The following is a 23122-nucleotide window of genomic DNA, read 5'->3' as shown; positions in this document are numbered from 1 at the left end:
TTATGCGATTAACTAGTTAATTGCATAATACCTTTCACATGTAAGCTCCTTCAATTTTCAGTTTACAGGATCAAATCCCCATAAACTATTACAACTAGACTGAGAACTGTTCCTACTGACTTGACTGGAAACAGAACTGACTCTGTGTTAGTCAAAACTTTTAAGTGATAAACATATATTCTGTTTGTGTTTTTGCCTTTCATCTTATTTTATTAAGAAATGGTAGAATTACCATTGCTTAAATCATTTTGATCCATTTCTTTGATCCCTTTCTAGATGTTAAAGTTTAAATGTTTATTAAATGTTTGTCATTAAAATATCACTTATTTCTTACTTTTGATCACTCTGTCCTAGAAACTAAACAAAAAAAGTATGCTGGGAGAATAGGGTGTTGTTTGAGGCACTACTTATGGTGATTTCTCTAATTAAGACTACTTGTAATTTGTAGCGGTTTTCTTGCACATCATACATTCTAGCATTTTTGCTAGAACAGTGATTCCCCAAATTTTTGTTCATGGAGGACCACTTAATGCACCCATACTGAGGGCTGCGTAACAATTATTTTGTAGTGTAATGCTTTTATATTCAAGAGATATACCTTATACATGTGAAATAATAATAAGGAGAATTATAGGATAGTTGCTAAGGTTTGTCAGTTGATACTGAATCCAGCAGTGCCTACAGATTGCAGGTGGCCCACAGATGACACTTTGAGGGACCCCTACAATCTTGTATTCCACTGAAATCACAGAGAAACACTGATGTACCTGTTATTTCAGGCAATGCTGAGATACCCTTTGTGTGACATTTCTTGGATTGCAAAGTGCATTTGCACTTCTTAATACAGCTTTGTAAAGATGACTTCTTCCTTAAGAGATGTGCTCCTGGTGTGTACACAAAACTCATCTTATCCTTTTAGAGACAAATAAATAAATATTGACTGTGTTTTACCCCTGCTAGCATTGCATAACCAATATAACTAAAAAAAACAGATTCCGTTCCTTCTTGCACAGCATCCACATGATTATCTGGTAAATTACCCGTGGAAACTCAGTAAAAGTGATAGTGCTGCATGAGTATCAGTGAGGGAGGATATTAGCTCTCATCAGAACCCTTATTATTCTAGATGATACGCACAAAGAAAACAACTTGGTTTTACTAACAGATCTCAGGCTGGGTTTATGGGGCTAGAAGTTGGGGGTTATAGTCTCTCTATTGTGAGCTGAATGTGCTGAATCTTTAAAGTAGTAGATATGGAATCACACATCACTTTTTTTACAAATACTTTAGTTACATTCTATAAAACAGCTATTGTAATTACAAGTGCATTTCACTGTGGTTATATTTTTAGATCGCTATAATTACCACTAAATCCTCTAACTAGAATATTCACTACATGTCTAAGAATAATTACAGTGAATATACAATGTAGTTGATATATCTAGATTCCAATAATACATGTATTAAGAAAAGCATGGAGAGATGATAATGAGTAAATCAGTCATGTAGTTTACCTTTCTGGTCATTTGAATTAGTGGTAATTACATACTGGAAAGAAAAATTGCAGTTTGATTATGTTACAATTACAATGTATATACAGTTTAATTATAGTGCATATTATTGTAACGTGTAACTCACTCTTCAAACCAGAACTGCACTTCAGGCTGCAAATTCCATCTCCCTTCTGACAGACAACCACAGAATTAGCTGAGCTGTCACAGCGCTACTGGACTAAGTGGATCTGAGTTAACAAAGTATATATTGAGGAGATGGGAAAGGAGAAGATTTGCTTTATAAACTATGCATATTCCTTGTATAAATCCCTTGGATTTCTCTGTTGTACAGCCCTATTATTTGAACAATACGCTGAGCTCAAAATTTGACCCTTTTGGTTTGTTGATGAGGAACATTTTTAAATTGCCTTATTTGGTTTATAAAGTAGAAATGATCTAGGATATGTTTCTTTCCAGTAAAGCACAATATAATTTTTTTTTTTTTTATCTTAAAGATAGCCCAAAGTGGCAACTGTTCATTTTTGAGGGGGGTACTGGTAATTGTACTGTATAATTTGAGGCATGCAGCTATTTGGAAGAAATGTCTCTATAGATTTCACTTCCATCCTTCCTTCAGATTTTGACCTCTGTAATTGAGTGACCTAATTATCAATTGCTAATGTATAACAGTTAATGTGTCAAAAGAGTTTGTGACCATTGCTTGTAACTGAAAAACTGTATAGCAATGGAAAGTGTTCTTACTTAATATGGAACTATATGAATAGCAGTTCTTCTGTTTTCAGTCTCTAGTTCAATACCATTTGGGGCTCTGATCCCCAAAACAGTACTGATAATAGTGCTTATTACTTAGAGCAGTTCCACTAAAGCCTGCAAGACTTCTCATGGCAGTAAGTATTATGACTGAAAATGTTGAACAGGTCCTGAATTTATAGAAGTTTGAGATCCTGCATATACATTTGTGATATTTCTTATAATCAGAAAACATGTTCAATCAAATCGTCTTATCTACAAAACTGTGTATATGATTTAAACAGCATGGACGAGACACTTGAAATAAGATAAAAGATAAAGCATATCTTTTAGCATCTTAATAGCGAGCGTATCTTGATGTTAATTGGCCAGATGACAGGACTTACACGACTTTCAAAGTGACATTTGTATTCTCTGTTTCTAATGTGTGTGAAAGTAACAAATATTATATTTCTTGATTAAGCAACCTTTATACTGCCAAACTGACTTGAATCCAAGATGGGCAGGCATAGGAAAGTGAAGCTTCATCTTAAATTCAGATACTGCCCCGTGGCATGCAGTGGCTCAGCTCTGGCTTTGGCCCTGGGCAAAAATCAGATGGAGACACTGCCTGCCTCATCCTGGGGTGGCTCATGCAACTGGGAAGGAGGCTTGTGTTAGGGGAAGCATGGGGGAAACTGCAGTGGAGGGGAGTCATGAGGGAGAACTCCAGCGTGTTGCTTTTGAGGAGCATGAGGGAGACTGTGCAGCCTCCAACCCCAGCTGTTGTTTTCAGCTTTGGCTCTAGCCCCCTCCCAACTTGGATCTGGCTGCTTCTGCCTGGCTAGACTGGGCCAGGCCAGGGCTGAGGCCACTGCCACCAGCTGTCCCAAAGCCAGAGGTACTGCAGAAGGTAGATGGTGGGTGGGTGCAGGTGATGGGAGGAGCACAGACTGGGAGGGCTAGGTGGCAGGGGGGTGGGCACTGGGGTGGACCAGGCAGCAGAGGGGCTGGCACAGGCACAGGTTGGAGGCAAGGGTAAGGGGGACATGTGGTACAGGGTAGGGGGCAACTGGACATTTCTTCCTTCTCCCCTTCTTTTACCTCAATGTGTCTCTTTTCCTGCCACTTTGTCACCAGCACATTTAACTGAAATTTGCCTATGCTAGTGCAGCTGCCTTTCCTTAACAATACTATATGCTTAGATCTCTTGGCTTCCCTTCACAACCAAGTTCCCAGTAAGTACAGAAGGAAATGAGTTAACTGTGCTCCTGCTGTTAAACCATGGAAATTGTTGTAACTAGTCAGCCATTACAAACAGGTTAAACATTTGGTTTAAATATAACTGTCCTTATGATTGCTAAACCAGCAATAAAGTAGGATAAAAACTAGTTTGCTTTGAATTCCCATACTTCAGTGTCGCTACTGATGTCATTTTTCAACCTGAATTGTTGCCAATAGGAGTGTAAGAAGTGCCAAATTTAACTAATATGTGCTGTCTGGCAGTGTGAATTATTTCATAGTAAATTGCCATATTTATAAATAAAAAATGAAGTAAAATATCTCAAAATATGTCACTCTGCTGTTCCAAGAAAAATAAAACCCTTGTCTTTTTACAGGTAAGTGTATGAAATAGAGAAGTATACAGGATCACATTTTCAGAGCTTAGATATTTGAAAGGGGAACTGATAGGTGTGTCCTGGTTGAAGGTAACTCTTTGTAGAGAGAGAAAGAAATGAAGGGGCTGCTTGATGTTAGGATGTTAAAGAGGAAGATCCTAAATATTATTAGTAAGTTTTTAATGTTTTTAACATTTTTCAAAAGCAGTATAATCGCTTACCAGCTGAAATACCACCTCTTGAAAGACTGCATGAATGACTGTTGGAAACTGGAGTTAAGGTTCTGTGTCATTTAGATGCTTTGAAATGTTTCCCTTTTATTTTTTTCCTTACAATTTTCATTAAGACTTTTCCAGTTTTACAATACTAGTCATGGTAGAAATGACAAGACTGCTAGTATAAGCAGACCATTGTCTTTTTAAGCATCATGTTGTCCAGAGCAGTGGTTCCCAACCTTTTTTGTATTGGGACCCATTTGCAAACATTAATGGACAGTCCTGACCCGGTAAAATAATTTAAGTAGAAAACAGCCCGCTGGCCCTTCAGATGCCCCTCACTCCTGACCTCCTGCCCCAACCCCCCAGTGTGTGGGGCAGGAGGTGTGGGGTATAGGGGACCCCAAGCAGCCCCTTGCAGGCTGGAACTCTTCCAGTCTGCAAGGAAAAACCCGTGGTTTCCTACATTTTTCTCCTTTGAAGGAAAATCCATTTTTAAGGTTTGTTTGCAAGCCTTTCTTACATTCTTGCGACCCACTTTTGGATCACAGCCCAGGGGATGAGAAACACTGATCTAGAGTGGCCTGTTTCTCTTTGCAAGGAATGCGGAAAGAATATAGTACACAGAAGGAATGTGCAGTGCTGAGGCATATTTAAGGACCTAGAGAGATATTAGAGTCAAATGTGATGTCTAGTATACAAGCTTGAGTGACAGACATCATGGTGATATTTTGATTGAGAAAGGAAATAGCAGGGCAGGGAAGGTTTGGTGAGTAAGATTTCCTCTGTGATAGCCATGTTAAGCCTGAGATGATGATAAACATCCCCAAAAACATCAGAGACACTTGACTGACTTATTAGTTTGGAGAGAGAGAGGTCTAGAATAGGCTGCCTGTGGTTCATGTAGAGCTGGGAGTTAAATTTGTGTTTGCAGGTGAGATTACCGGAGGTGAAGTGTAGAGGAAGGACAGAAGGGGACCCAGGACAGAGCCTTGTAGAAACCTCACAGAAAAGGTGACGCAAAATGGGTAGGTTCCTGTGCAGGGGTGATTGGAGATGTTGGAAGAGACTCTGGAGAGGACAGAACTACAGAAGCTTCAAGGAGAGCGTCATTGATAGTGCTGAAGCATATTGACAAGTCCTGGGGAGTAAGAATGAAATCATAGTTCTGAGCTTTTGCTAAGTAGTTAATGGAGAGTGTGTCAAGAACTGTTCGAGTGCCATTGGATAGGTGCTAGCTTGGGCTGAGTTTGTGCTGGAATTGTAGGAGAGGAATTCTGGAGAGCATTTGCAGAGATTAGGCAATGATTATAGAGGCAAGTGTTGTCAATAGCTTTTTTTCTAAGATGGGAAAAATAAAATCATGTTTGTATTGTGAGGAGACAGAGCCAGAGGCAAATGAAGTTAGACAGAGTGAGGGTGGATTAGAGTGGATGTGAGGGAGGTCAAGAGATGAGTTGGGATGTGATCAGTGAGGCCAGTGAAGGTTAGAGGAGGAGACCAGATGAGAAACTTCTGTAACTGTGACAGGTGAGAGGGAGGGAGAGGGGGAGCTGAATGCCAGCCAAGGGGAGGATAAAGGCCACATTTAATTTATCAGTTTTCTCTTGAAGAAATTCTGTCATTTTGTTCAAGGGGAGAGAAGTAGATAGAGGGGAAGGCTTGAAGAGGGCATCACATGGCAAAAAGGCGACTGGGATTGAGGGCACGAGACTCAATTAAATTGAAGATAGAGCTGTTTAGCTAAAACATGACAGATTTGAATGAGGTGAGAAGAAATTAGTAGTAAAGTGGTGAAACCTGCTGATGGGATTTCTGCCAAATATGTTCTGTAGTACGGTGTCATGAGCAGATGAAGCAGATGTTGCAGGGGAGCTGGAAGCTGGCAGGACAGTCCTTGTGATGGAGGAGGGGAGGCTAGAAGTCAAAGGTGAAAGGAAGTGAAGCATAGAAAGAATCAAAACATTTCACTAGAAGAAAGAGAAGGTTGTGAATCTGGTGGCTTCCACCATCAGTGAATTCATATAATTGATAATAATCCAGTTGTGGTATCAAGCAGGGTATCAAATCATAGTATATATGCCAAGGCATATGTCTTGGTAATGTCTTAGTTCATTTAGAGCAGTAGATACTTTACCAGAAGTATCTACTTTACCATTAACTTCAATTTGTTAAGATTTCACTCCCAGTGTTTTTATTCCTATATATGGAGGGGAGTCAGGAGAAATCAGAGGATAAGTCTATCCTTTATCTGTTGTGCTTTCAGAGAAACATGCTTTCAAATGCATGCTGCTCATGCATTTCCACTTTTGCTCACATGTGCCAAATCTGGAAATGTAATGGTGAAGTTGTTCTGGGGGAGTCGTCTTTGGCTGCATTCAAACACACCAGTGGCAAAGGTCTTGAGAATGGGTGGGTTGTGCCCTGAGAGCTTCACCACCACATTTCTGGGTTTGGCGCATCAGAGCAGTCTTCAAGAGCTTTTTTTCTTGAGGGCATTGTGTTTGTGGTATAGACATAGTCTGTGTGGAATCTGCAAACTCCATCAAGTCCACAAAACTTTTCCTTAGTCTGCAGTGTCACTGTTCTTGTGGTTGTGTGCAGTGTAGTATGAGCCAGTACACAGGACCAGAGCTGTGCTTAGGTTAGTGTAGAAGACAAGCAGATGGCCCCCTGATGGAATTTTCTCCCTTCCACATCAACCAGGGTGCAGTCATTCATAATCTCTTCCCACAGTGACAGTTCACCTACCTTCTGGGAAGCACAGTTCCCACATGAGTGGCTGGTTCCCACATGAGCTGCTGGTTAGAAGGATAAAGTGGAGAGATGATGCTATTTCCTGAGGTCCTTGTTTGTTTCTTAAGGTCTTATTAAGAGTCAGCCTGCCAGATTCAGCTTCACTTCTGCAGCCACCATATTGCCAAAAGAGTAGATATATTTACCAAAACGAATTGTGCTGTTTTTTATCAAAACTGATCTTAATTTTTTTAAAACTATGAAATATATACTAAAGCAGTGCTAAATAGCTTCATATTTTCTTTCTTCAGTATATTAAAATTCTAGAAGTCTGATTTATCTTTTGCTTAATTACCAGTTTTAAATGACCTATAACAGTTTCTGTATATGTGTATTAGGTAAATTCTATATGTATAATTCTTTTTCTCCCTTTCTACAGGAACACCAGTTTACTCAGTAGCATGGAGTCCTGATTCAGGAAAGGTTCTCTATACTTCAGGAAAGCAGCTGATTATTAAACCTCTTCAGCCAAATGCTAAAGTTTTACAGGTATCATAAATATTAAATTATACATATAAAGTGAAATTTTGCTAGGAAAATACAATTCACGTATAAATTGCCACACAGTTTGGCACAAACAGAAATGAAATTAGGGATACAAATGGTTAAACAACAATTATATTTATATCATTTACTGCTTACTGTTCACCATTTAGTGACCTCTGGCAGGAACAGCCTTGGCCATGGCCTATTTTTGTCATGCTTCTGGTGCTGTATGGGCCCCAGGCTGCTGGCCAGGAGCCTTGGGCAGGAAGCAGCAGGCACAGCTGAGCCACTAGAGGATGCTACCCAGCTGCAGATCCATGACTACCCCTCACCACCATGGGCTGGGGCTGGGGTTATGGATGGAGCCAGAGCTTCAGACTTCTCCTGTGCTTGGATCCCACCATCATGGGGTGATGCCTGGCTCCCTGCAAGGGTCAGGCAGGGTCTTCCTGCCAAAGTAGTAGCCTCATGGTGGGTCTGCCTGGCCTCCCTGCAGTGGCAGGGCCTGGGCAGGGTAACAGATTCCCTGTGCTACTGCACCACTGTCCCTCAGGAACATACTGATGGGAACCTACCACAAGGATAGGTTAGTGCAACCTATCTGAATAAGATATATGATAGTGCCCATTGTGTTTGGTCCCCCCTCAGTGCCAACTTTTTTCAAGTCATAGTGAACCACTACATTGAATGCATTTCAACTTCTTCATTCGCAAAGCTGACGTGCACCTTCCTTTCCCATTTCCAATGTTTCTCATTTCTTTACCAGCTTTAAATGTCTGGCAAGCATCACCAAATAGGACCCCAAACATTTCACTCAGAATCCCTCTGTTGCCCCCTCAACCTGTCACATATGATTAGTATGGCCCGACCCTCGGTGAGGTCGAGCCAGACCAGGTTGCCCTGCACTTCATGTGCATTTTGAGAGTATCCCAGGACAAGAGCAGTTAGTTTTGCAATGAGCTCCCTGCAGGCTGGCAGAGTTCCAGCCTGCAGGGAGCTGGAAGGAAGTGGAAGGAAGGCAGAAAGACAGGGGGCGCCATATGCATAGACATGCATGGGGCCCCAGGCAGACTGCAGAGCAGCTCCAGTAGGTAAGTGTGGGGCAAAAGGAGGATTGAGGCCCCAGTATGGAGGGAACTGGTCAGGGCTGGGGCTGCTGCCCAGCTGGGTGGGGTTTGGGACCTGGGGCCGCAATGCGCAGCTGTAGGGCCCCAGCCAGGAGCAGGACAGGGCCGTGGGGGGTGACCGGTTCTCCACTGCCATGCACATTCCTGTGGGGCACAGGCTGTGGGCTCAAGGTCCCACCCTACTTTCCTCCCCGGGACCTCCAGAGCCGAGAGGTGTGACCCGTCATGGCTGGGGACAGTGGCTCGCACCGGTGGGGATTCCTCACCGGTGCGAGCTGCACCCTTGCTGCCCTGGTGATGTGCCTCCAGCACCTGCTGCTGCTTTGGGGGGGTGCAGCCCCGTGCTGCTGCCCTTGCTGCAGCCTAGCACACGGGAGGAGTGTCACTGGGGCAGCAGGGGAATGAAAAGCAGTGAGGAGGTTTTCTGCATGGCTCCTCTGCTCCCTGCTTCGCCGGGTCACAGAGTGGGGGTGGAGAGCAGGGCAGCAGGGAACAGCAGCGAACGGGGGGCCTGCTGTTCCCTGCTGCCTTGCTTCCCCCTGTGCGATCTGGCATGGCTGGGAGTGGAGGAACCATGCAGAAAACCTCCTCACTGCTCCTTGCTCCCCTGCTGCCCCAGTGACTTCCCTCTTGCACACCAGGCTGCAGTGAGGGCAGCGGTGCGGGGTTGCGCCCCCCCCAAAGCAGTGGCAGGCACTGGAGGCATGTCACCCGGGGGGGGGGGGAGCAGCTCACACTGGCGAGGAATCCCTGCGTGACCCCCACTGTCCCCAGCTGCTCTGGGTCCTGCCTGCTGGCTCAGGAGGCTCCAGGGGAGGGAAGCAAGGCAGGAGCCTGTGCCTGCCTTGAGTACAGATCTGGGGGAGTGGGTCTCCCCTGCCCCCTGGGAGTATGTGCAGTAGCGGGGAACCGGCCTTCCCCCTCCCCTGATGAGACACCTGTGGCTTCATCCTGCTCCCAGCTTGGAGCCTGCAGCTGCGCATTTCAGCCCTGGGCCCCAAGCACCACTCGGCTGGGCAGCAGTTTCAGCCTGCACCTGCATCAGGTATTGATCTGGGATGCATGGGTGCAGCGGGGGGGGGGAGTGGAGGCAGGTGGCTGCAGACCCGGGTCCGAACCCTTGGCAGCTGGGGACCCCCTCTGGCAGGGCTGGGGGAGCAGGGTCTGTGGGTGGGGGACAAGGGGCACCAGCAAGGCTGTGGGGGCCATGGGTGGGGAGTGAGGGACACCAGCAGAGCCGTGGGGGACACCAGCAGGGCTGTGGAGAGCTGTTGGGGAGCCTTTAATTTTAATCATGAATTTTGGGGGTTTTAGCAGAGAATGTGTGGGATTTTTTTTAGAAGATTATTTGTGATTTTTTTATCAGGGAAAACTAGGATTCCTGATGATAAATAGTGAGCTTTTGGTATTTGAACTAATATCATGCATAGTTTGTAGGTACCAAAGTGCTACTTGAAAGCATGTTTATGGAGTGCCTGTGCTAAAACTTGCAGCAGTTTCCAAAAATGGTAAAATGCATCAATTTTGGATGAACTAAGTCTATGGGTACAAGCATACTTATTTCAAAGTCAGTGGGGGTTTGTATGTATGCATTTGATCTGGGAGAAGTTTACTTTCAAGTAAATGCCCCTGGGCAGGCATCTACACGTGCAGAGACTCGGGAGAAGATTTGCTGCTCATGGCAGCAACCTGCTTCTACCCCCATCGACCCTGCATTGCCCCCCTGCTGCAGCCAGAGGGAGCTTTAGGCTCCCCCTGGGTGTTAGCCCAGGGGCTGGCAGGGAGTATGGGGCCAGGAGACAGCTGTTTCCTGGCAGAGGCTGGGACATTGCTCCCCACTCCCAGGTGTCTGTCTCCCGCTGGGGCAGGCTCTGCCACCAAAGCCTGGGCAGGGACAATGTACCCCCACAGGGAGCTCCTGTCCCTGGCTCCCCAATCAGGGGCATGGGGCTTGGAAAGAGTTAGGGGCAGGTCCCAGGCCCCTGCTCCAGTCCCCCCTTGGGTCAGGTAGCAGTGAACCCCTACTGGGCAGGGATTCCTTGGCCAGCTTTGGGCTTGCTGCTAGCTACCCACCAGTAGATTGGGGCAGGGGGCTGGGACCTGCCCCAGCCCTGGAGCTCTTTCCAAGCCCTGTGCCTTGATTATCTAAACAGGGTTGGGACCTGCCCCTGATCAGGACAGTTCCCAGCCCCTACTCTGTGATTGCTGGGTGGGGGTTGGACAGCCTGTTCCCAGCCCAGGTGTGCACCTGTTCCCCGCCCAGCTCTGTGATTACGGAGTTGAGTGGGGGACAGGCTCAGCAGACCCCACTCAACAATTGGAGAGCAGGGGCTGAGACATCCTTATCTCCTAGCACCAGCTCCACAGTCACAGGGTCTCTGCAATTGTGGGGCTCAGGCTGGGAGATACTTATGTCCCAGTGCCAGCAGTGTGGTGGAGCTGGGCTTGGGAGAAAAGAATCTCCCAGCCTGAGCCCTGCAACTGTGGAGCTTGGGCTGGGAGATAAGGATCTCCCAGGCCTTCCTGTCCATGATTGTAATGGGGAAGCAGGGGCTGGGAGATAAGGATCTCTTAGCCCTCACCCGCCAGCTGGGAGCTCCCTGCTGCTGGGTCAGGAGGACATAGTTCCCATCCAGGCTTCAGTGGCAGAGCCCACCCTGGCAGCAGGCAGCTCCTGGAGGCAGGGAACAATTTCCCACCCCCTGCTGCCCAGCTAACCAGGAGCACTTTTGCTCCCAGTCAGGCATTTACACAAGCACTACTGCACAGTAACTAATTGCAAGCAAATTTGCTACTTGCATTTGCAGGTAGCAAATTTACTCACAATTAGAGCACTTTACTGAGCAGTAAGCATGTGCACGTGTAGATGCACACACACTTACTGCGTAGTAAACTGCTCTACTAAGCAGTAAAGTGTCTTGTATAGACACACCCAGTGTTTCCAGATTTGCCCCTCACTTCCACTTGCTCAGGGAGAGCAGGGTCTGACTATTTTAGGGGACAAGAGACTACGGGGAGAAGAAGCTGGCATATGTGAGCAGGAGTAAGTGTCGGAGGGGAAGGAGGCTACTTGACCTCCCCCAGATTTATTTTCCCTACTGTAGCAGTGGGAGGGTCACAAATTCAAGGCAAACCTGATAATGAGATTTTTTTCACCTGGAAAATTCTAACGTATAATTTTTCCATATATAGAATCTAATTATTAGAGTGTCATCTTATATATACAGTAAATATAATATTCTTGTGGGAGAGTGGAGATTTCAGTTTTAGTGGACTCTCTTTCTTTCTTTCTTTCTTTGAAATATGGACCATTTCTACTAGTCAAGCCATCAGAAACAAAAATGGAACTTTATATTATTCTGAGTCCCATATAGCATTTGGCACGATTTCCTGAAGATTAAAAAATACTGCATAATTCTAGAGGTCTTAAACATGTTACTTTTTTTTTCTCCTCCTAATGCCTTACAGGTGGATTTATTGAAGTGGGGGAGTCTGACTTTCTAAAAGTATAAAGATACAAAATTAATCCCAATATTATGTTAAAACTTTCTGGAACATTTCTATTTTTTTTTTTTTTTTTTGCAGTGTGATATTTGGTACAAGTAGTGGTACAACGTGGTATAAACATTTTATTGACAGTGAGTTCAAGCAGTTTTTATAGAGTATTTGTGAGGAATGCTCAGCTCCTAAACAAATGCTGGTAGAATATTTTACTGACTCTGCAGCTTCTTTTCTTTTTATGATATATAGAGAGTTCATATTTGGGGAGAGAAAACACGATAAACTTTGTTTTGTCATTTAAAAAAAGGGGGGAAGAGGTTTGAAGATGCTCAAACATTTTGAATGTTGTGAGTAGTTTCAGTGGAGATGCATTAATAAGCTAAATTCTGGTGAGGTTCAAAGATGCTTGGATATCCCCCCTGGAGAGATGGTGAGAGAGAGAGATTATCAGTAATTTTGAAAGCAAATGTTGATAATATATTTGGGCTTAATATGAAAAAACAAGATTAATATGCAGTTTTATGATCAAACTCTCATAAAAACTAGGATTTTTTTATTTAAAAAATATTTGTTTAATGTGCATTATATTAACTGGAAAAATGAATTCTTGATGATCATGTCTGTAGGTATTTTCTTGTTAGTATTATGGCAACACCAAAAGCTCCCACTCAATACTGAAGCCAGATTACGCACTGTTCAGCAGATCTGTCTAATTGCCTGCACATACACTCACTAGCAGGAATCCCCTGTGGTTCAGTGGTAGAATCCTTGTCTACCATGCAGGAGACCTGGGTTCAATTCCCAGACAATTATGTGACTACAGCCATGTAGGTACCAAGCATCTGGATTCAGTCTGGTCCATGGATTCTGTCTTGGTGGCCTAAAGTGAGGATGGAAGGTCTGGGCAGCCTCCACTCCTCCAAAAAATCCTGCCTAGGCATATGCATCAAAGGTCTGGGTAGCCCTCATGTACACACAATGATCCAGGAGGATTGACGGTTGCCACATCCAGTAGCTCTATAGCTTCTGAACATTTCTTTCTCCAACCAAAGAATGGATATTGATCTGTGATATTCCTTAGCACAGCATTTATTTGAGGTTCATGTTAAAAGATGATTTTACTGGTAAGTTATCAGTAAAGTAGCTTAAAATTGTCTTGTAATTCCTTTCAGAAAAGACAGCAGCTACTGTGTTTGTTCACTACTAAGCACAAATGGAACACAGTCCTTATTGGGACCTATGAATGGTTCTGAAATATAAATAATAAGAACTAAAAATAATATTAAAAGCAATTTCCAGGTTTGTTAAGTCTGTACTTATTTATTTTCTTCTCCCAGTGGAAAGCCCATGATGGAGTTATTTTAAAAGTTGATTGGAATTCAGTCAATGATCTTATCCTGTCTGCTGGTGAAGACTGTAAATACAAGGTGTGTATTGATTAAATTATTTCAACATCTTTAAATAGCAATTGCTTAACAGTGTAAGACACTACTGGCTTTCTCCAGTCTTCACAAGACTTTCCAAGCTTAAAATTAATTAGATATAAAAATGGTGAAAATATTTAAAGAATAAGCTAGAAAAAGAATAGGAAATATTTTACGCAAAAAATCTTTACTGAACTAAACAAAGGAAAATGGAACATGCAGAAACTGAAGAAAGAATTAAGACTAAGAACTTGAGAAAAATAAATAAATTCCCAGTTAATAGGGAAACACCATTTATCCTATTTTAGCTAAATAAAAGTAATTTGCTTTGGAGTTGTTTACAAAGTATTCTGCTGTATGTTACTGTTAGAGGATATGTGTTGTGTTTTATCCCTTAATTGTGAATTTATTTTAATTTAATTTTAATAATTAGGATAACAATTGTTTTTGTAATATATTCACCAAATAGGAGAAGATGGAGAATAATGTATTAAAATAGTTTAGAAATATGATTGTCACTCATCAGAGCATTTGTTGCTGTGAAAATCTTGAAAGATGATATTCAGAAGAAAGGCTCATCCTGTACTCCAAATATAACTTAAATGGGACTTTTTTTTTTGCAAAGTATACAGGGTTTGGCTCCTGTTCTAGATGGTGAAACAGTTAAATTAATTTGCTGTCTGGTTTAGCTAATGGCTTTAAATGGTTTTAAAGTGGACCAGATAGTTCTGCAGCTTTAAAATGCGATAAAATTGGAAAACGATACCTCTAAAATAATAATGGCATGTCCAAAATAAATTCAGACAGTAACTTATATTTTCTTTCTGAGGTATGGGATAGTTATGGTCGTCTACTGTACAGTTCACAGCCTCATGAATATCCTATAACTTCTGTTGCCTGGGCTCTGGATGGAGAATTATTTGCTGTAGGATCTTTCCATACTTTACGTCTATGTGATAAAACTGGGGTAAGTAGCAATTCTGACAGAACAGGTGGGATGTTATGCAAGTTTATTAATGATATGTTAAATGCTCCTAAGAATGTACACACGCAGACACACATTTTAATTGGTTCAGAATAGTCCTGGGTTTTGGTATCTTTTCACTGAATGCATGTGGCTAAGATCTGTCTTCTTGGTCTTTTTGTTGCGTTTGTTTTAATGGTGTTTTATGAACACTTTAGAGCAGTGGTTCCCAAACTCTGACAGACTGAGTACCACCAATTTGAAAAGACAGAGCCTTAAGTACCACCAGCAATTTTGTCAAATGCATATGTAACAGACTATGTATTAAAACAACATCAAAACATTTAGTAATTATAAAACATTGTTTTATCAGTTATGGTAGCCATATAAGACAATTGAAAAGTGCAAAAAAGACTGTAAACCGGGGTAGGCAACATTTTTGGCTGGAGTACCGAAAAAACGGCAGTGTGTACCCTGTAAGGTGCTGGAGTGCAGGCACACCAGAAAAACAAAACTGGGGCAGAGGGTACACAGCAGGAAGCACCTGTATTAATATAATTAATAATCCCCGGGGCAGGGGGTCGGACCTGATGATCTGTTTCAGTCCCTTCTGACCCTAAGCGCTATGATAATCATAAATGGAGAGAGGGGGCCGGGCGGGTAGTAGGGGCTCCCCCAGGGCTCTGCAGACTCTGGCTGCAGCAGGGGTGCTCAGCAGCACTAGAGTTGGGGCCCAGCTCGGGTCACACAGCTCTGCGGGCATGGGGCACAGCCGCCCTGCCCACAGGGGAATGCCGCCTGGCCGGGGTGGGACTTCAGACTTGGTGGGCTTCTGGCTCTGCCTGTGTGTGCTGGGCGCAGCGCAAGCAGGGTGGAGGCCCCTGGGCCGCAGCAGGAACTCCCTGCGTGGGACACTATGTGCCTGCCACCACCAAGCGAGCAGAGGCACTTGGCCAGTATGCGGTACGCACGTGACATTCCGCACAGGTCCATAGGCAATGCGGGGGAGGGGCTGTGCGCACTCTGGGGCAGACATGGGGGGCATGTGTCCCACGGACCTGGGTGGTGGCAGGCTGCATACTGCACACTGGGCTCTGCACTGTGCTGCTGCTGCCACTGCCTACGGACCTGTGCAGGATGCCGTGTGTGTGCCACGCACTGGCTGAGTGTCTCTGCCTGCCCAACAGTGGCAGGCACATGGCACCCTGCGGCAGTCTGGAGGCAGCACCATGTGGTGTAGAGCCCAGCGTGCAGTTTGCCTCCCTCCACACACAGATCCAGGGGGGCACATGCTCCCCCATGCCATCCCTGGGGTGCACACATCGAGGGGAGCCCCCCGCATCACTGGAAAGGCCCAGGCCACCTTGTGGCAGCCCTGCCTTGGGATAGGGTGAGCTGGCCCGAGGGGAGAAAACCCCTAGGGAGCAATGGGCTGCTGCTGTGCTCTGCACCATGCTACAGTTGCCTCTGAAGCCACACAGGACACCATGCTGCCAGGCAGACAGAGGATGCAGTGTAGCCAGTGAACAGCAGGCACGTGGCATTGCATGAAGCTCCTGGGCCAGCAGCAGCTTGGTGCAGAGCTTAGCGTGCAGTGGCAGCCCACCTCTGCCCCATGCATAGATCCTACCACCTGCCTTGGGGCCCCATTCACCCCAGCCTCTGCCCCCACTTCCTTTGACCATGGCCCCCCCCCCCTTTCAACACACTGGGTGCTGTGTTCCTAGCTGTATGCAGCAGGCTGCTGCTGGGCTCTGGGTGTGTGCAGCCCCTCCCCCCAGCCTTCTGCATACCACTTCCAGGTCATCTGCATACCACTGGTGGTACGCGTGCCACAGTTTGGGAACCACTGTTTTAGTTTTGCATAGGATAAACTTCCTTGGTTACATTTTGCCCTTCATGATTCCACCTCATCTCTGATTATTACATCCTGATTATTTTGCTTGTGAACTATATTTTGTGGATGCCTTACAACAGGATGACCAACCTGCAGCACATGTGCCGCACGTGGCATGGGCACCCCGTGTGTGGCACACGGCAGAACCAAGAAGGAACAGGGAACTACAGCAAGGCAGTAGATAGGGCAGGGGAAAGGTATCGAAGTGGCACTTGGAAAGCATGAGGCTTAATTTGTAGCTGCCAAAAAAGTCGGTCCCCACTGTTTTCCAAGTTTGGTGTGCAAAATCTTCTTACGATTGAGAAGAAGCTTCTCTCCACCCTCCCTCAAGGGGAGTAACCCCAAAGGAGTTTCACTCTTGCGTTTCACTTTTCTGTAGCTAGATAGAAAGCACAACTTCCCTAGCTAAAAGTGGTCTTTCCTTTTCTGTGAGGCAATGGTATCAGTAATGGGTTGTGTAAGGTTCTGTCACCCAGACACTTGTGCATTTGTCTATTACCACTACAGTCATCCTATAGAACTTTTTCATCATTGCATCTCAGTTGTGGGGAGAGAATGAGGTCTGTGAGGAAGATGCCATGGTCTCTTCTTTGACTCTCAGCTTTGCATTCCAACTATATGTTGTTGCCCTAGTTTTTTCAGCTAGTCCAGTTAAAACTATATTTAATAGAGTTTCATGTGCATTTTTCAGTATTCTAAACTAGGTAGCTCTAGAACACTGACTGACCTGATTGCCTTTGTGGATTTCCTGTGCTTCCGCAGCCTTTGGTTCAGATATTATCAGCACATCACATCAAGCCTCAACAACACAGGCTATTATTGTGTCTGTCCCCCCCCCCCCCCCCCCCCCCCCCCCGTGCTCTTTTCTAGTGTTATTTTGCTATTTTTCACTTAATTTAGTATTACAAAGCTCGTGCTTTGGGACATGGCTTTGTTCACAGTGTGCGCTGCTAGTGTTCAAAATGTTCATCCAACACATTAACACTTTCCAGTTTTGATTTGAGATATATTTTTTGGCTCGTTAATTTAGTAGACACCTGGCAACTCGAGCATATTTTTTCACATATTTCTTTATTTCAAGAAGCCGTTCTTTGCTTTAATCCTAAAGGATGAAACTTAAGGAAATGATAATTTGACCAATGAATGTCAGATATGTATAAGCATCTACTGCCCGACAGTTGATCAAGAAAAGTATGACCTTCAGGAGTATCTAGAGCCATCAGGATTCTGGGGGCACATTTAAGTGACTCCCTTAAATTTGTTCTGATGCCTACATCAAAGGCTTGATCCAGAGACATAACAAGAAGCTTCTGTGTCTTGGGCTATAGCCACTGCAGGGGCAACAGTGGCAGTGATTGAAGCAGCTGGGCCAGCAGAGGCTGTGATTTGCGCCCCATCAAGTGTGCTCCCAGGGCTTGTCTTCCAGTTGCCCAACCCGTAGTTATGCTACTGATGTGATCCTTCAAACAGAAGTTTACTTTTGATTTTTTAATATGAACATTTTAACTGTTGGCATCACACTTGACCAACTAATTTTTCCATAGGTCCAATAGATTCAGCTTACCATTGTTCTGGGCTAGTGGCCTGCTGTGTGTTGAATCATTGTTCTTTAAAATATAACTTGTTCTCAGTTTCATGATGCACCAAGATGATGTACTAAATTCCATCCTCACTGAAACATTTAGAAGAATACTGGCCACAGGAGGCACAAGAAGAGAACTGATGACCTTTGAGATTTTTGCTGTACACCTGCTTGACAACAGACAGCTTCAAATCTCTCTCTCCATGTTGTCTTTTCTGCATTAGAGCCACTTTTAGAAAACCCTAGCTGGCAGTATACGTGTTGACCAGACTATTCTAATCTTTCAGGTTTGAAACTGAGGTTGCCTTGCCATTTTCTGCTGCCTGTTCTGTGTTTCATTATCTTTTTGTTTTGAGAAATCCCTTGAGCTACTTACCCTTCACAAGCAAGAATCTGGTGATGATTATCTTTAAGGAAAAGAAAATTATCCACCTGTAATTTTGCCTTTTTGATGACATTTGACATTATTCTCTTTCTCTCTTAGTTTTCCTCAGAGTCTTACATGGTTACTTTATATAGTTTTCTTTTCACTTTGTTTTTGTTTTATGGTGTTAATTTTTAATTTATTTTTAATGTATTATTTTGAAATACTTCTAGGGAGTTGCTGGCTGGTTCTAAATTCTGAGTTACTGGGTGGAGTTGTCAATGTGTTTGCAGGGAGGCAGGTTAGAAGTAGGCCCATGTATTATTGCCTCAAGGATAAAAAATATTAAACTAAGGGACTCATGCCTTTCTTTTTTAGTTGTAGTATCCAAAATTGAGAATCCTGCAATAGGATTTCTTCAAAGAGGCTTATTTCCAAGTGCGAAAGTATCCCTTTTTTCTTAGGAGTATTTTGCTGGTCTCAGATTTTTTACAAAGTGCAATAGTTTATAAGGAAATCATAATAGACTAAGCACTGTGAAATTAAAAAAACTGTTTTTGCAATATATGTAATTTCACAGTTTTGATTATACAGCCTGTTGTGTTTAAGGCAGGCATATCCTAATATGCAGTTTACTTACTTACGTAGAAGCCCTTGCTTTGACACATACAATTTAATTGTATTAAAATAAAATATTTCTTTAGGAGTAAGTACAGTACGCTAATTCAAGTTTAATATATTTTATATATGCTAGTGTTTATACACACATGTACAAATATATAAAATATTTTTTTCTGAACATCTTGTGTAATTGACATACTGCATTAATAAAACGTATGTGTTTCTTCTATTTCTGCTTTTAACAGAACTTTTATTTTATTTGATTTTATTTATTATTATAATTGAAAGGTACATTGTTTAAAAAATAAAAAGGTGGAATTGAGGGTAGGCCTGCTGGAAGAGGGATGTATTCTTTCCCCCTCCTCCTCCCTGCACGCCAAGTATGCAGATCCTTACAATTACTCTGTGTGTGAGAATCAGTGTGTCAGGCCTAATCTCAGAGGATTCATTCAGTTTATTAGATATAAAAGTGAGAATTTAATTTTATAGGTATTAATTTAATAATATGCAAAAATAAATTTAAAAGCATTGGAATTTTTTTTGGCTATGACACACAACTTTTCTAAATCATCATAGCAGATGACAGCATGTGGGCATTGTCAGCATTTTAATGCATTAGTTTTGTTTTACAAAAGGTTGACTTTTTACCTGTTTTACTGTACTACTCTTAAGAAGGAAAGACATTTACAGTAGCTAATGCCAGATGCTATCTACTGTTGAACAGACAGCTACAATAATTTATTAGGTTAGCCTCAGAAGTCTTGGTTCTTCATGAAAGTTTTTTCCTTGACATTAAATGTAAATAGTTGCTAAAGACTTAGTCATGTTAGTACTGTGGGAGAAGGGAGAATGATTCACATGCCACCAGTGTGATAGCATTTGAAGAGAACCAGACCTGGCTTTACTGGTCAACACAGACATTTTTATTGTGTCTGATGTAATGGAGCTGTATCAGTAAATTGCTCCTGAGGGAACCATCAGGCAGTACGCATATCATTAACCCTTCTGCAGCATGCATGTTTAGTTATGAGACATAAATTAAATTATGTTAGCTTGTAATTTTTCCTCATATCGTTTTCTCTTCCTTTTTGCCTGCCTCTTTGTTTTGTCAGTTTTATGTATAAAGCACAAACCAAAATAAACTAGCGAAGGGAAGAGTAAATTACTGGTAATTTTCTCACTTAAAAACATTTGTTTTGCTTGCATCTTGTAACTGAAAGTTTATATGGTCACCATATAACATTGACGTGGTATGTATTACCTGAGAACACTCCTACGAGTTGCAGGCACAAAAATTAAGAAGTAAATGCATTATGTTAATGAATTAAACTTAATTTTTTCTTCTGTTTCTTTCAACTTTTAATAATCTGATTCCATAAATAGAGAACAATGCTTAAAATGTTCATTTATGCCTAGTGATTGACATCCTGGAACTTTAAGCACTTTGTTTAACATTAGTGATCGCAGTACCATATTCAAAGTAATGTAGAAATAGAAATAGAAATCAGAAGACTGAGATCCATTACTATTTCTCCACAAATGCAGTCTCAGGAGATTGATCACACCTATAAGGTTGAAGATGATGATGATTGGTCAATGCTTTAGAGCAGTGGTTCTCAACCTTTTTTGTACCAGGACCCATTTGAAAATATTGGTGGCCAGTCCCAACCCAGTGCCACTTACTCCTGACCCACCGCCTCCCTGCCCCCAGGCTTCAGTCCCCCAGTGTGTGGGGCATGGGGAGCCCCAAGCAGCCCCTTGCAGTCTGGATTTTTGACAGCTTGCAAGGGAAAAAACACAGTTTTTCTCTTTCTTTAACAAAGAATCCATTTTTAAAGTTTATTCGCGACCCTTTCATATATTCTTGGGACCCACTTTTGGGTTGAGACCCACAGGTTGAGAAACACTGCTTTAGAAAATGAAAGAAGTGACTATAGCCATTTACACAAGTTTTCAAAATGAAGTACTGAGTTCAGATAAATTCATATTGTTATGATAATCACCAAATGCTAGCTAGATTGGATAACAGCAGGGGCAATCCACAGGGGGTGCAGTGGTGCAGCCCCAGCCCCACTTCTGACCACATGGCAGGAGCAGCAGCTGAGACTCAGTCCCTGAAGAAGGTACGAATCCTTCCCCTCTCCCCCTGCCCCACGTTCTTCCTTTACCTGCTCAGAGGCACATCCCTTGCATCTGGGGCCCTCCCCTGTCATTCCCCTTTCCCCTCCCCCGCTTTCCACTGCTGCTATGTCCCTGCTGTCTGGGGGAAAGGGGAGCTCCTGTCCTGCAACAGGCAGCCTGCATGGGGGTTAGGTTCAGCACAGGACCATGGCACAGGCAGTGGCCATGGCAGTGGACATATGGGTTCCCCCTCCCTGCCTGGTTCCCTGGGTGTTCCTTGACAGCCTGGGAGCAGGTGTGAGGAGAAGTTAACCCATCCACTGCTGCTACTGCTATGCTGGGCTCAGTCCAGCTCCTGTGCAGTCCAGCTGGAACAGGAGAGGAGCTCCTGTTACCCTTGGGCCAGCAGGGACAAATGGCAGTGGCAGGTGAGAGAGAGAAGGGAAAGGAGGTTAGGGGGCATGCCTCCGAACAGGGAGGGAAATGGGAAAGAATTCTTACCTGCTTTGGGACCTTAAAAAAACCCCAACTCTTGTTTCCGTGCCACAGTCTACTGCCTCAGTGGTAGGAGGAAGAGGCTGGAAGTGAGGGATGCAACAGCCCCTGCAGCACTGGTGGCTATTCTTGATACCCCCACTCTGTAAAATCCTGGATCTGCTTCTGAACAAGAGATTTCATTTTTTTTAAACACTTTGTAAGTGTCATTAGTTTGTTCTAATAGGTCGTTGGCTGATCTACATCTAAACCTTGCCATTTGACCATGTTTTTATGGTCTTAATTTCATCACTATATTCAACGAGGTTGTCAGCATGTTTTATAATGAAAGTAGTTATTTATGCATCAGTGTATAAGTTCATCTTTTTAAATGGTTGTGTACATCAGAAAAAGTTACCCTTTATTGTAGAAGTAATTGAGACCATTTTATTTAAGTTATACTATATATATTTGACTAAGTCTATTATACTTAATGTAATTTCTTTCTAGATGTCTTTGGCTGGTTGGCTACAGTTCTGATTATTATAACTTTATAGAAGCCTTTGGAATACCTAGTAAATGCTTGAAAATATTGTTCCATAGCAATGTTTTTTTACTTTTTAATAGTGTAGCATCCTTAGCGCTACAAATAAGATTGTGTTGTCAGGATTTTTATTATGGAACCAGATAGAGAAGTATAGCTCTATCATAATTTACTTTGTTCAAGTTTTAAGTCTTGAGAAAATTTGTAGGTCTAATAAAAGTGGTAAATAAAGGTGTTAGTTGTGAATAAAACTTGTAGTTTGGAGAAGTACTACAACTCTGTATTTACCTGAATCCAAGATTACTTTAAATTGAACAAAATGCGCCCATGACTGATTAGGGGTGCACTGACAGAGATTTTGGGGGCTGATACTGATAGCCGATATTTAATGAGGCATATTGGCTGATACTGATCCGATTGCTGATGCAGTTGCCTTCAGCTGGCTGTTGTCACAACCCAAAGTTGTGGTTTTTGTTTGTTTGTGTGCTTTGGCACTGCTAAATTATTTTCCCGCCGATTATAGCTTTCTTTGCACGGTAGAGTTCTCTGCTGCGAGAGAGAACTCTGGTACAACGGGGGATTTCCCGCCAAATTACTGCTTCTTTGCAGGGTGCATTTCTTTTGCATACTAGTGATGCACTCTGCAAAGGAGTTCCTGCCATTTATATTCGGATTCGCGCCACATTATTGGCCAATTCCAAATGTAGGCACACGTGGCGGCTAGCTATTGGCTTGCTAGCTGTACAAAAGGCTTGGGTAGTTTCCGCCCAAGTCGGAGAGGGAGAGAAAGGAGGAGGGAGGAAAAGAGAGAGACTCTGTGTGAAGATCTCCCAGCGCTGCGGACCCTCACGGACCCAACGCGCCTCCCCTAAGCAGGCAATAGAACCGAACCTACGGAGGTTTCGCTTCTAACCTCTCCCTGTCGCCGATTGCAATCCCAGACGTATCCCTTTCCTGTAACTTCGAACCCGCAGAGTCTTAACTCCAGGGAACTTTTCGAACCCAACCGAACCGGACCAGCGGAGCCTAAACAACTCCGTGGGAGCAATCGAATTTGTCGTGGTCCTCTAGCGAGGATCTAAGCGGGAGCTGTGCCTGGAAACCTGTCCAGCCTACACCAATACCATCTTTGGGTGTAAGTAAA

At 43.5% G+C, this 23122-nt stretch overlaps 1 protein-coding gene across 2 annotated transcripts in view; it reads left to right on the top strand.

Annotated features, from left to right (window-relative positions):
• Positions 1–23122, top strand: part of IFT80 (intraflagellar transport 80) — a 155278-nt gene that overhangs the window by 68354 nt on the left and 63802 nt on the right. For both annotated transcript variants that reach the window (XM_059731095.1, XM_059731094.1), the window contains exons 7-9: positions 7253–7362; positions 13325–13414; positions 14241–14378. In XM_059731095.1, coding sequence (XP_059587078.1) covers positions 7253–7362; positions 13325–13414; positions 14241–14378 — 338 coding nt within the window. The remainder of the gene's footprint in view (positions 1–7252; positions 7363–13324; positions 13415–14240; positions 14379–23122) is intronic.

Source organism: Alligator mississippiensis, chromosome 7 (assembly GCF_030867095.1).
Source record: "Alligator mississippiensis isolate rAllMis1 chromosome 7, rAllMis1, whole genome shotgun sequence".
NCBI lineage: Eukaryota > Metazoa > Chordata > Crocodylia > Alligatoridae > Alligator > Alligator mississippiensis.
The sequence above is the reverse complement of the archived record's forward strand: the minus strand, read 5'-3'. Positions and strand labels throughout refer to the sequence as shown.